The sequence below is a fragment of the Phaethon aethereus genome (genome assembly GCF_964289735.1).
Source record: "Phaethon aethereus genome assembly, chromosome: 3".
Lineage (NCBI taxonomy): Eukaryota > Metazoa > Chordata > Aves > Phaethontiformes > Phaethontidae > Phaethon > Phaethon aethereus.
The window spans coordinates 124,848,335-124,860,841 of record NC_138576.1 but is presented as its reverse complement, the minus strand read 5'-3'; the positions used below and the strand labels follow the sequence as shown (position 1 = coordinate 124,860,841).

General features: G+C 43.8%; 1 protein-coding gene across 1 annotated transcript in view; it reads left to right on the top strand.

Annotated features, from left to right (window-relative positions):
* Positions 1-838: 838 nt before the first annotated feature.
* PLCB1 (phospholipase C beta 1) overlaps positions 839-12,507 on the top strand; it is a 398,958-nt gene continuing 387,289 nt past the window's right edge. Inside the window, exon 1 of the mRNA XM_081998073.1 lies at positions 839-1,226. Coding sequence (XP_081854199.1) covers positions 1,128-1,226 — 99 coding nt within the window. The 5' untranslated portion in view covers positions 839-1,127. The remainder of the gene's footprint in view (positions 1,227-12,507) is intronic.

Genomic DNA, 12,507 nt, shown 5'->3' with positions numbered 1-12,507 from the left:
CTGTTCTTCAAAAACCTTTCCTTAAAAACCCTGGATTTAGGATTTTGCTGGGTGAGAGGACATTGTTGTCATCTTTATGCCCTTTCAGTTTAGTATACCTAAAACTGAATTAAGGTGATGTGCCTTTGTTCTGGGGCAGCCTCTTCATCTTATGAGAGCAAAAATCTCTGGTAAAGCAGTTTCTCTGTATTTAAAGCATGAAGCCTTGATGAGGATTGCATGTATCACTCTTTAAATTAAGAGTCTTTCCTCTTTTTGGCATCCCATTCATCACTTTGCAGGCTAAGCATTGCCCTTCTGCTCTGCTTTTCCCAGAACTATTTCCTAAAATTGCACTCGGCATCCCCTGTGCTCACCCCTCCAGAAGCCAAACGTTGGCGAGAGGGTGCCACTCGTTGGTCACATCTCCTCTCAGTAGGACGAGCAATAGAGACACTTACCTTTGCTCCCTGCTCAGACCTTTGCGGTGCGTTAGCAGACACCCACGCGTGCCTCTCGGTGCATTTTCAAGCGTCTCCCTGTTCTCCTTCTTGCTGGGAAGAGTCCGGGGGAACCGGGAGCGCCGGGGGGGAGGCCCCCAGCCGAGCTGAGCTCGGGGGCATCCCCCGAGGAGAGCCCGCGGCCCGGCGCTCCCGACCCCGCGGCGTGTGCCGCGCCAGCCGCCGCCGGCAGGTGGCGCCGCAGTGCCGCCGGCGCGGCGCGCTGACCTCGGCGCGGGGGAACCTCGGGGGCTGAGCCTTGACGGGGAGGGAGGAGGGGCAGGCGGGGAGGGGAGCGGAGCCGGGAGCGCCCGCTCTGTGCCCCTGCCTTGCGTGTGTGTGTGTGTGTGTGTGAGAGAAAGCAGGCGGGCGTGTGCATGCGTGGCGAGCCGGCTGTATATAGAGGATGTGCCGCTGCATGGCTCGCCCCGGCCGCTGCCGTGCTAGGTTCCTCCTCGGGTGCCAGTGAAGCCTCTCGCCCTCACCGCCCGGGCAGCCGCTTTCTTGCCCGCTCCAGGCGCGCCGAGCGCGGTTGCCGGCCTCTCTCCTGGGGCCGTTTCCGGCGCCCAGCCGTCTTTACTGAGGCGGCCGCTTCCCGCGGCTTCTCCGCTCCGAGGGGGGGGTGGAGAGCGCGTCAATGCGGTGCAAATGGCCGGGGCACAGCCAGGGGTGCACGCTCTCCAGCTCAAGCCCGTCTGCGTCTCCGACACCCTGAAGAAAGGCATCAAATTCGTCAAGTGGGACGATGTGAGTAGCTCTACTCCCCGCTCCTCCCCGCTTCCCCTCGCCGTACCCAACACGGGGCAGGGCGGCAGGGGTACGGCGGGGTTATGCAACGCGCAGGGCGCATCGATCGGGCAGGAGGGCTCCGGAACCCATGTTGCGGCCGCCCGTGGCCGCGGCCGGCCCGGCCCTGCCCTACCCGACCCCAGGCGGGGAGCCGCGGCGGGCCGGCCCGCCGGGCGCTGTGCGCGCCTCACCCGCTGCGGAAGGCAGGTGCGAGGTGGTGGGGCCGTCCCGCGGCAGGAGTTCAGGCGGCGGTGGAGGAAGAGGTGTCCGGGGACGGTCGCGGTGGTTGGCGATAGGTGTCCCCGCCTGGGCTGGACGGTCGCCGTGTGGGGTCCGGGCCGAGCCGAAAGGCATTGTTAAAGTGCCGGCTGTCAGCCAGGCGAACTTTCTCCAAAGGTTCTGTCGGCTCACTTCGCTTGGCCGCTGCGGCTGGCTCCTTTAGCGAGTGTCTTCCTCTCCTGCCTCCCTTGTTTTATTGTGCACGTTGCTACCTCGGTCGCCGTCACATAGCTGTTTCAACCTGTTTCCCATCTCTCTTGTTCCACATCTTCCAGTCTCTCTCCTTCGTTCTGCCTCCTTGGCTCCCTTCTCGTTGTCTTTTTCTGGTGGGCTTGTCAGGCCCTGGACGTGTTCTCCCAGGGCTCGCTGTTTGGGTACCCCAGCTTGTGTTCCTTCCTCCACAGAAGGAACTCTTCTTTCTTGGCTCATTAGGGCATGAGACTTGCCTTAAAATCACATCTACTTTCCCCTTACTACTTGCTGCTTCCCAACCCTTTACACTTGTATTGACTCACATAGGAGAAGAGTGTGGTTTTCATGTCACCTTTGGTAGCACAGCTGTTCAGCAGCTGAGATTTCTTTCTTCGCTTGTAGTCTATGCCAGGGACCATTTCAGAAAAAGGTAGCCTTTCTCTGTTTAGCTTTCCTTTTTCTCAGAGCAGGAAAGTAAGCCTGCTGTACCACAGAGAAGGTAAACCGAAAGGACGAGTCCTCTGCTAGCCTTGCTCCTATAATACAACACCGGGTGTTTGCGTCTCAGTTTTGCGTGGATGAGCGGGTGCCCCAAAAAGTCTGCCTGCGAATGGTGTCTGGAGACAGAGGGGCATAGCAAGACAGGAGCTGTGGTAGAGGAGTGGTTGGGAAAGAGGGCAGGCAGTTTTAATGTCAACAGAGTTGTTGAGGATAACTTGTTCTGAGAGCTTTAACGCAGCTCTCATATTTTTGCTGTGAATTTGGCTGTGCGAAAGATGTCCATAAGAGCAACTGGAGGGACAACAGAGAGAAAGGGGGAAGGATCAGTTCACATGTCTAACAACTTTTCTTGTCTTATTATGTATTGCTGTTTTGCCATTGCTTTCAGCCTGTCCAGTAGCCAAATATGTGAGCCTGACCTCTGTAAACCTGTGATAAACACTCTCAAGGAGGAAAAGAACACCAAAAAACTGAACAACTTGTAGTGTGAAATTTTATTTACAATAATAAGCTAATATAATTTTAATAAGCTCAGCAACCTGACCTTGTCTGCAGTAGTAAACATTGGCTTGACACAGGTTATTCATGTTCGGGAACTGCGCTTAAATGACGTGCCTGAGAAAATGTTTTCCTTTGGTTGATATTTTCCTTATTATAGGAGAAGGCAGCATAACCTCAGCCTTGTCATTGCAGTTACTGTTTTATTTTTGGTAAGCTACCAAGAAATTTCCACAGATAATATGAAGAGGTTAAGTTAACAGTGATTTAAGTCTCCAGACTGAAAGTCCAAGCAATTAGGCAACAGGTTAAATTATTAGTTTAAGTGCTGTTTCCCAGGTAGTATATTATATACATAGAATTTGAAGGAGAAGAAGCGTTCTCCATGCACAGTGGATGTTCAATAGCTAACTTGTCTTCTATAGACTAATAGGGAAAAAGATTTTTCAACTGTAAACCTAAAGGCTGCAGTAATAAAATACGGCTACATTCTGGCAAAAGATGTGCATTTCAGGTTAGAGGTGTTACTCAGCGATACAGAGGTATTACCTGGAATGGGTGACTGAGGTGAGAAAGAGGCTTGTGTTTAGTGAGTGCTTTCATCAGCAACCTTGTGAAAGTTGGCGCCTGTTTAGCCATGCTGTGTGATGAAGAATACTAGCTTTAACTCATTGTTGACCATGCACTGTGTGTATACGTATGCATTTCGCACCCCCAGCCCTCTTATCTTGCCCGTAGTGTTTCTTCTCAGCAGTGGAAGCCCCACAAAATCAAAGATTTCAAGGGAAATGGATCTCCTTTGGCACTCTGACTGTAACGTCTTCAGACAAATTGCATGTTCGGTTACTTTGAGAAAAGTATATGCCATCAAGTAGCCAATAACCACTTCAGAGCCTTTGTTCTCTATCAAATTAATCTGCTTGAAGAGTTTTTAAAAAATGATGATTATTAATCTGAACCTCTGTGGTCTCTCATGTAAACAGGCACGCACAAACTCTCCAGTGAAACAATGGGCTGTAATGAGAAATAGTAAACTACAAAATGTAACAGTAAAATAGAGTTGACCATAATGAGTACTGTGGATCTGCTGTGCTAACAGGGCTGCTCAGAAGAGTGAGGCTCACACTGATGTTTATTATGTGCCATTTTCTATTTACTGTTTCTGAGTGAGAATGGGAGTTCAGTTCTTCTGCATCGCCTGTGTTCATTCCTGTTCAAGGCATACCCTCGTAGTACACTTCCCTGCTGTTTTGGTTTGCAGTTTAAAGATGGCTCTATTGACTTTGCTTCACATTTCATAAAGCAAAAGTGTGTTTTCAGTGGATTCCTATGACTTGTACCAAGTTTCAGCCCAAAGCAGAATTTTTCCATCTGAGGTATAAACCCCTGAAAAGTAGCGTTTTTTAAAAAGTGGGAAATCCTGGAAGGATTTAAACCAGAACATTAGAGGCGTGTAAGGAATTTCATGGTGTATGGAGTAACAGTTGTTAAAGAATGTATTTGCCAGCTTTTAGAAGGATGCTGCAGCGTGGTGCGTAGAACAATTTGACAAAAGGTGTAGTGATACAGACTTTAAAACCAATCCACCCATGGACTTCCCATCCTGAGCTTCAAGTAGCTCTGTGCCTAATTAGTAATTCTAAGGCTGCAAATAAGCAGATGTGGTACTGATGTTATGTGGACCTCCTCTCTGAGGAACAGCAGTGAAGTCAGCTACACGTTACACAGGAATCTCATCCAGTGCCAGCCCTCCTGCCCAGTGTGATGATGATCCAATTTGAGAGAGAAATGCCTTGCCTGAGCTTTGCTAAGAGGAGAGGAAGAGGTTATGTCAACTGCTCAAGATCACATACAGGCAGGTGGAAGGCAAGCAGCTCAGGAGGCTTGAAATTACATTTCCTCTGCAGACTGTCTTCAGTTTCTCGATTCTAAAAGCATTAGGATCAATCAAAAAGTTCCGACTTTGCAAGACAAGTCACGCTTTTGTGCATTGTGATTGGATGTAATCTCTCCTATACCATCCAACCAGTCTATTCACAAACTCTCTTTTGGAACAGGATATAAAGCACTAAAGTAAAACAGATTATTGTTGTCTTGGAACTTTGCTTTTCCTCAAACTCTTTCTGTTTCATTCTGTAACAGTATTACAGGTTGGAAAGCAAATTTTAGAATTAACTCTTGTTCTTCATTATGTGTAGATTGGATTCACAAGGCACTGAACAGAAATAGCTGACGTTTGAATAGGTGAAAGATAAAAGTGACTGGTTGCTTAGGTGCTTTTTTTGTGGACGTATGCATGTGTGTGTCTGGTTTAAGATGCTAGTTGGTTGAGCCCTTACTTCAAGTCGTGTTTCTTCATGCTGCCTTCAGCTGGACCTTTATAACCACTTCTCCCTTACTACTGGGAAGAGACTTTGAGTCTCTAAGGCTGGTCTTTGAAGAGATGTACTCTCTTATGCCTAGAGAAGTGATAGCTGTGAGAGGGAAGGCCTAAAGAAGAACTGACTTGATCCACTCTGCTGTAGTGAAACTCAGGTTGTAATAGCTCATCCTGATGAGAGTTTAAAAACAGTCTAATAAATAAAAAGGATGCAATTAATTCTATGGGTGAAGCTTTTTTTGTAGGGCGTTAAACTGAATGCAGCGGAATGTGTTGCTAGCTGAGAAGGTTAATGAAATCTGAGTATAAAGGGCGACTTCTCTCAGGACTGATGTGACGTCTGAAGGGGCTGAAACCTGCCGTGGCTGTCTTTTTTCCTTTGTTTTTCTCTGGCCTGTAGTGGGAACAAGATAGACATAACTGAGTTAACAAATAGCTCAACAGCTAGAGCACAGCTGAACTGATGTTTTCTAAAAGCAGTAATTGGCACACTGAAGTAAGTTAATATGATGGTGTATATTCAAAAATAGATTTGTTTCCAGTTCTTGCTTAAAGGTTTTCTTATCATCCCTAGTGATAATACGTACTTTGCGTAAAGAATTTGACTGGTCTCTCTGTGGCTTACACTATTTACTTTTACTTGCAAGTTAACTATATCAGTAAGGTAATGTTACTCTACCTAAATGGAGGGACATGATTCCAATTTTATAGCAATATATTTTTTTCTAAATATTTAGTTACTGAAACAAACCTCCTGATAGGTAGAGTTGTTTAGTGGCTACAGGACTTCACCAGGTATCCCAGTGAGCAGCAGAAATGAACCTAGGTCTTTTAAGTTCTATTTTAAGGCCTTTCTCTGAAAGCACTTCTTGGTCTTTATAAAACATTTTTGAGCTCAGACAGTGAATGCTGTGTAGAATTTTTGGTTTTCTTTATTTGTTTAGAATCTTTTAAAGAAGATTATCAAGGATATGAGATGCATCTCCTTTAACTGTACAAGTAAATGTAACATCAGAGTATCATTATGGATAAGCTGCGATCAAACAAAGAAAAAACCTCGAAATTTTCAGAAGTGATTTTAAGATGTTAATGCTCAAGTAACTTGCTTTTCTTCCTGCCTTTTTGTTTTGTTTTTAAAGTCTGCACAAGTCTGTCACTACAGTACATTACTGAGGCCATGAAAAATGAACAACCATTGTTCTGTGCATATAAAACTAAAACAATAAACTGAAAAGAGTTTTATTTTTTTCTGAATGTTTTCAGTCTGGAGGGAAGAAGTTAGTGCAACATTCTAGTGGTTTTTGTTGTTTTTTCTTTCTTTGTTGCTAATCTTTATGTTGTAAACAAATATCAGCTTTGTGCTATATGAAGATATTTTATCTAAAGGAGTAGAAGTTGTGGTTTTGGTTTTTTGCAACACAGTAATCACATTGAGTTTAAAATTTCTCAACAGTTAACATTTAGTAAAGGGGAAAGCCTGAACTTGGTTAACTCCATTGGAAAGCTCTTGCTAGCTTTAGCTTGAGGGGGAAAAAAGATTTGGATGCCCTGCAGAATGCTTAGATGCCTGCCTCGGAAGATCTGGTAAAGACTTCAAGTGTTTAAGTGGCAGATAACATCTGTGTTACTGTAGCATCTGAGCCCTTTCGAGTGTTGGTAGGTATTAGAGAGACTGAAAACAACTCTTAAGGAAATGAGGAATTCTTTGTGAAAGGGAATCTAACAGTGAATTTAAGTTGTACACTGCATGCTTTCTTGACTTTAATGTTTGAATGCTCAAGACCTTTTTTTTTAAGCATAGACTGTAGTGAAATAGAGAGTTAACTAATCATTGTGGAGTCTTTTCTCTATTATAAAGTAAATGTTTCATAAGTACTTTTTAATTTATTTTCACAAGACCCATTAGGTGAAAAAATTTGTTCCCAATTGTACTGTTGTAGGTCCAAAAAAAGAGACCAACAGAAAAAACTACTGATTTTTAATCTGTGATTAGATACCTTGGACCTAATTTTCAGACTGCATAGCACCATACAGTCAGATGTTCAGAATGCCTTCCCAGTGACTTCAGATGAATTTGGGCTTAGCATCTCTGAAAATGAAATGTGGAAATACAATTCCAGTATTCCCTCAAAATCAGAATACAGCATTTGTGCCCATGAACAGACTGATTTAAATGATTTGTTCAGCATCACATAAGAACCCTCTGGCAGAGATAAAATCTTCACAGTTGGCATTCGGCTACTTCTGCTATGAAGTTCTCCCTTTATTCCTTCTTTCTTGACTGCATACTTTGCAACATCTACAACAAATAAGGACTCGTGCAGACAAATGAAGACTACATGCAGTAAGGCTATAATTAGCCCAAGAGTGTGGACATCCTGAAAAACGAGACAGAGTAGACTGCTTCTGAGAAACAAATTCTGCTCAAGGTAGCTCTTTTAAAATTGCAGGAAACTTCTTTAATTAGCAGAATGATGACTTCTGTCTTGTGATGCCATCACCAAAGTTTCTCCAGGGTTTAACCACTCTAATAGTGAAGAATATTTTCCTACATGTTGCTATTGAACGAGTGGGATTTCATTTTACAGGTCCTGTAAACTCAATTCAAGTTTTGATTTTTTTTTTTTTTTTTTTTTTTTTTTGTCCTGCTACCAACCTCCAGCACTCATTTCACCTTCTCCAACATTTTCTTCTTGCAATCTGTTCCTTTACATGGCAGATTTGGTTCTTCTGCCCTCAGTTAAAAGGGCATCTTTACCCTTCCGTATTATTGTAGGGGTTCATTGCAAAACTGGAGGACTGGTACTTTCTCCCTCTGAGTTCAGCTGTCAGCCTAAAGAAATTCATAGTGCTAATTGTTTGGGTAATCCTGCTTATTTCCAGTCTGAGTACACCCAGTGTATTATGGAATTTAACAGCTAATATATCTGCTGACCATGTGTAAACTGTGGTTTTGCTATCCCTTCTCCTTTGCTCCTTCTCCACTCCCCAAGCCTGTAATCCCCCTTGCTTGTAGGGTGGCAAGAAAACCCTTTGCAGGGACTCACCCCACACCTTTCCCAGAGCCTTACACTCTTGCTCAACCAGAGTGCAAGCCATTTCGACAAAGCAAAAGAAAAGTTGCAGAATGTCTTGCCTCACCAGAAACAATCTATATTTCCTAGCTTTGTGGTTGGAAGCAGTTTCGCAGAAATTTTCCAGGAGAAGATTCAAGCAAATGAAATAATGATGTGTGTAAAAGTTTTCAGGTTATATTTGGGGATGTTTGATGTCTCTCTAAAAATCCAAGGCAAAACTAGGAGACAGCAGTCTGGCTTAGTAAGGCAGTGCTGTGAGCCTCATCTGTTGTAAGAGCTGAAGATAAAAGATAAAGAAGGATAAAGATAAAGCTGGTCTGCTCTTTTTAAAATCTGTTGATGTGAATTTTGACTGCAACTGTTTCTAAGAAACATCATCATTATCTGTATATGATTTATTAAAACACATACTCATCTGACTCATGCTCTTGCCAGATGACAAGATACATGTAGGTTTTCATTCCCCTGTTGTAGGTACTTCTAAGATCCATTAGGAACTTTTCATCTATGGCAGGATTGACCCCATACTTGCATCGCAGGCACACTAGTCCCAGCCTGTGACGTTCTCTGATCATTTTAACACTGAACTGTGCTTGGCACAAAACACAGCAGCAATAGTGTTACACCCTTGCCTTAATACCTACCGAATAAAGTACACAGAGTTCTGGGAGCAAGGCACAAAGCCCGGGATGCAGGTGGCAGAGCAATGCACCTTTATGTAGCTGTTCTTTCTCGCCTCGTGTTTCTTCAGGTCCTATCAGTGATGGTTGAGGAGTAGGGCAGAAGGCTTCATCGCTCATGGCTGGCTGCACAGCCTGGTTGTGGGGGTACTCTGAGGATTAGAAAGCATGGGTGTACAGTCAGAATGGACCTAACCCAAGGATTCCACTCTGTTCAATGCTTGGCTTTGTCCGATAGTCTTTATTGGTCAGGAATATTAAAATGGAGGTGGCACTTTTTGCTCGCTGCTGTTAGATGTAGGCTAGGGGACCCCCACGTAAAATCAGACCTTGAAACGGTCACCTGGCAGGCACTTAAATATGGATTTGTCAATTGATCTTGAATGCCCGTGTTCTGCTGTGACTGGTTGGTGAGGATCCCAGAGTTCTCTCTGGCACTTTGTGGGCATAAATTTGAAGCCTCTTTGTTTAAAAGTACAAAATAAAGAATATTGCTAATGCAGGATCTGAGGTTGTACAGCCAATTAGGAGGCAACTTAATGGAATAAGTATAGAACAACCGCATTACTCATTTGAGGTTGTGAAATTGGAGGAAAGTAGAGAATTGGCCCTAGGTCAACAAATAAAAAGGTGGGGGGATTTTAAAGGTGAAATTAAAAGCCCTTTAGAAAAATTATTCACTTAAGTTTAGGCTGGTGTGATATGCAGCACACTGGGACTGCCAGATTCAGGACACTCTAAGTCTTTTTATTCAAGGAATTTGCAACAGCAATCTGTTGGAAACCAAGCCACTGCTTTGCACAAGCACCCATGGTGGCATTGAAAAAGCCTGATAACCCACAATCATTTGCATTGTTGACTGGGACACTCTGCGTTTCTCTTCTTCCTCTCCCCTTTCTGCTCACAGCTGATTTTTGCCTTGGTCACCTCTTCCTGCTTCTTTTCTTACGTACTTGGAAGTGTCCCGAGAATCTGGGGCTCCTACCCAAAGGTCTTTATTGACATCCAGAGGATCGGAAGACCTGTGCCCCTACTAGACATTTCCATAGGTGTTAATTTCTAAACCTGTCAGCTTGAGAGATGCACACCACTGACATTCCCTGCCTGCTCCCCACCCCCCCCACCGCCCTTGTATTCTCATGATCTGGATCTGAGTGGGTTAGGGAAGAAATTAAGGTCTGCTCCCTATTTATTTGTCCTTCAAGATTTGGTTTGGGTTTCTTTCCCCCGCCCCTTTATCAGTTGTGTCCTGTATGTTAGCTACCCCCTTCTTCAGAGGTTGGTAAATGTCTTCAGGGGAGTTATGAGACAGATCAGCACTTTGTGTAAGGAAATTGAATTAATGGGCTTCAGGATACTCTCATGAATGACTGCAGGTGTGTCTGAACCACAGTTACTCCTGTATAGCACAATAGTTCTTGTAAATAAATGTACCAGGCAATTGTCATTTGAAACAAGTTTCTAGAACCTTGAACCACTCTTCTTGAATGTATACTGTATAAAGGATTTTTCATGTATCTTTTTGATTGTTGCCTGCCGTTGCAAGCCCTGACTGCAGGGCAGTATAAAAGCAACAGACCTGTTCCACGTGACAAAGGACTCTGCGTTAATGTGGAGTGGGGAGATGACTTGCAGAGCAGACTAGAGACGTTTATTTCCATTCCTCTACATCCAGAAATAAGGAGTGTGGCTTTTGGTGGCAGGGGCTTATAAGAGTTATAGTTAGCTTGTAGAATATATAAAACGTTGTGCATGTGACTTTAAGGGCTGCTGCTAACTGTGTGGAAGAGTTCCTCAGACACGTCACACAGTTACATGTACAAAGTTATTCTCAGATCCTACGTTTGTATACAGCATGACAGCGTGGGGTTCTTGTGTTCATCAGCATGGTAATTGTGCTATGCTTAATGTCAGAGTAGTATAGTTAATTTAGAAAAGAGGCATGATGCATCAACTGCCTTTTTTGAGTTAAACAAACAAACAACTTCCTGGAGCACAGAGGATCTTAAATTAAAACTCATCATTATCCCTGTCATGATGAGGTTTTCTTTATGTCACCTGACAGGTATCAAAGGCTCTTTCCCCTCATCCTCCACTTTTTTGAGTCTGATTATAGTCAACATTTTACAACCCACATCTACAAAAGTATTACTTTGATAGCTGTATGTCATCAGCACAGGCAAATCCAAACAGCTTTTGGGTTGAACCAACTGATTTGAAATGATTAACCAGCAAAATTGATTAATCCTAGACATAATCGCTTCATGCCTGTCTCTTTCCCATCATCTCCTTCTCTCCCCCTCTCCGCCCCCCCTGGAATTTGTGTCTATATCATACTAAGGTAGAAGAAGGTTTATTTTTTTTCTTTCCTCATTTTGTATATGTACTAACAGGCTGCACGGGACATAATGAAATAAGCTAAAAATGGAGAGTTATATCTCCACAGCAGTGTTTCCCCCCCCCCCCCCCCTTTTTGAATGGCAGAGGTTTAAGAATACTTTTGTAGGAGCTTGCAGATATAGACAGCCAGTCAACATCTCTTCAGGGCCTGGCATATTTTAAAAATAAATTTGTCTGTTGCACTCAAACCGTACCCAACTCTTAGGTGTACAAGATGCTAGCAACTATTGAGGAACAGGGGGGAAAAAATAGATGGTACACATTCTGTATGACTGTCCTCTTACGGCAAGTGCATACAACACCATTTTCTTGTAATGAGGAAAAGAAGGGGGAGTGGTGCTTTGTGAATGAGCTCTGATCCCAGCTGGGACATTCCCATAGCACGGCCTGGCATTGGTGCAGCTGCACTTGTTCCCAGCCTTGGAAAGCTCATGTTTGGGTGTCAGTGTACCTGTGGCACAGTTAATCCACAGCCCAGATCTTCTCAGTATAAGGAGAATTTTTACACTCTTCTACAGGTTTGATCTTGTGTTTCTTCTTAGTGTAGAACTTGCTCTTCTACTTGTATTTCTCTTGTGCTGAGATAAAAATATGCTTCACGCTTGACTCCATTTTATTCTTCTACTTGTTCCCCCGCAGGCTTCTAACTGGTGCTGGGCCTGTCACTTAGCTTCTTTGGGTCTTGTTTTTTTTTCTAGCTGTAAACTGAGAATGATTCAACTTCCCTGTTTTACAAATGCCCGTTGCTGGGAGCTCAGTACTCCGTCACGAAGGACCATACTGGTGGTGTAATATAGATAAGTGTTACCTTCTTGCATTGGGAATGGCACTTGCATAAGTTAGTTTTTATTTATTTATGATAATGTCACTTCCATCAACTTTATTTGCACTTCCCCCCGCCCCCCAATATGTTTGATTTAAATTTGAACCTGTTAGAGCCCATTTTTTCCTTAAAGGAAGCTAGACTGACCTCACATATTGCTGCTTTGGAAATAGGTGAATGCTAAAACTGCAAAATACCTGTAACCATTCAACAGAAATATACATCCTTTTTGAGGAGGAATTGTGTGTTTAGCCTGGGTTCCTGTGGAGATAAGGCTTAGGCAATTTTTCTGTCTGCCTGTCTTCCTCCTCCTTTCTGTGCTTCCTCCATAACTTTCAAATCAAGTTTGGTAAACAGGTAAAGGTCTCAAGAGAACAGCATTTTTACAGATGTAATGAAAAATAGTAGA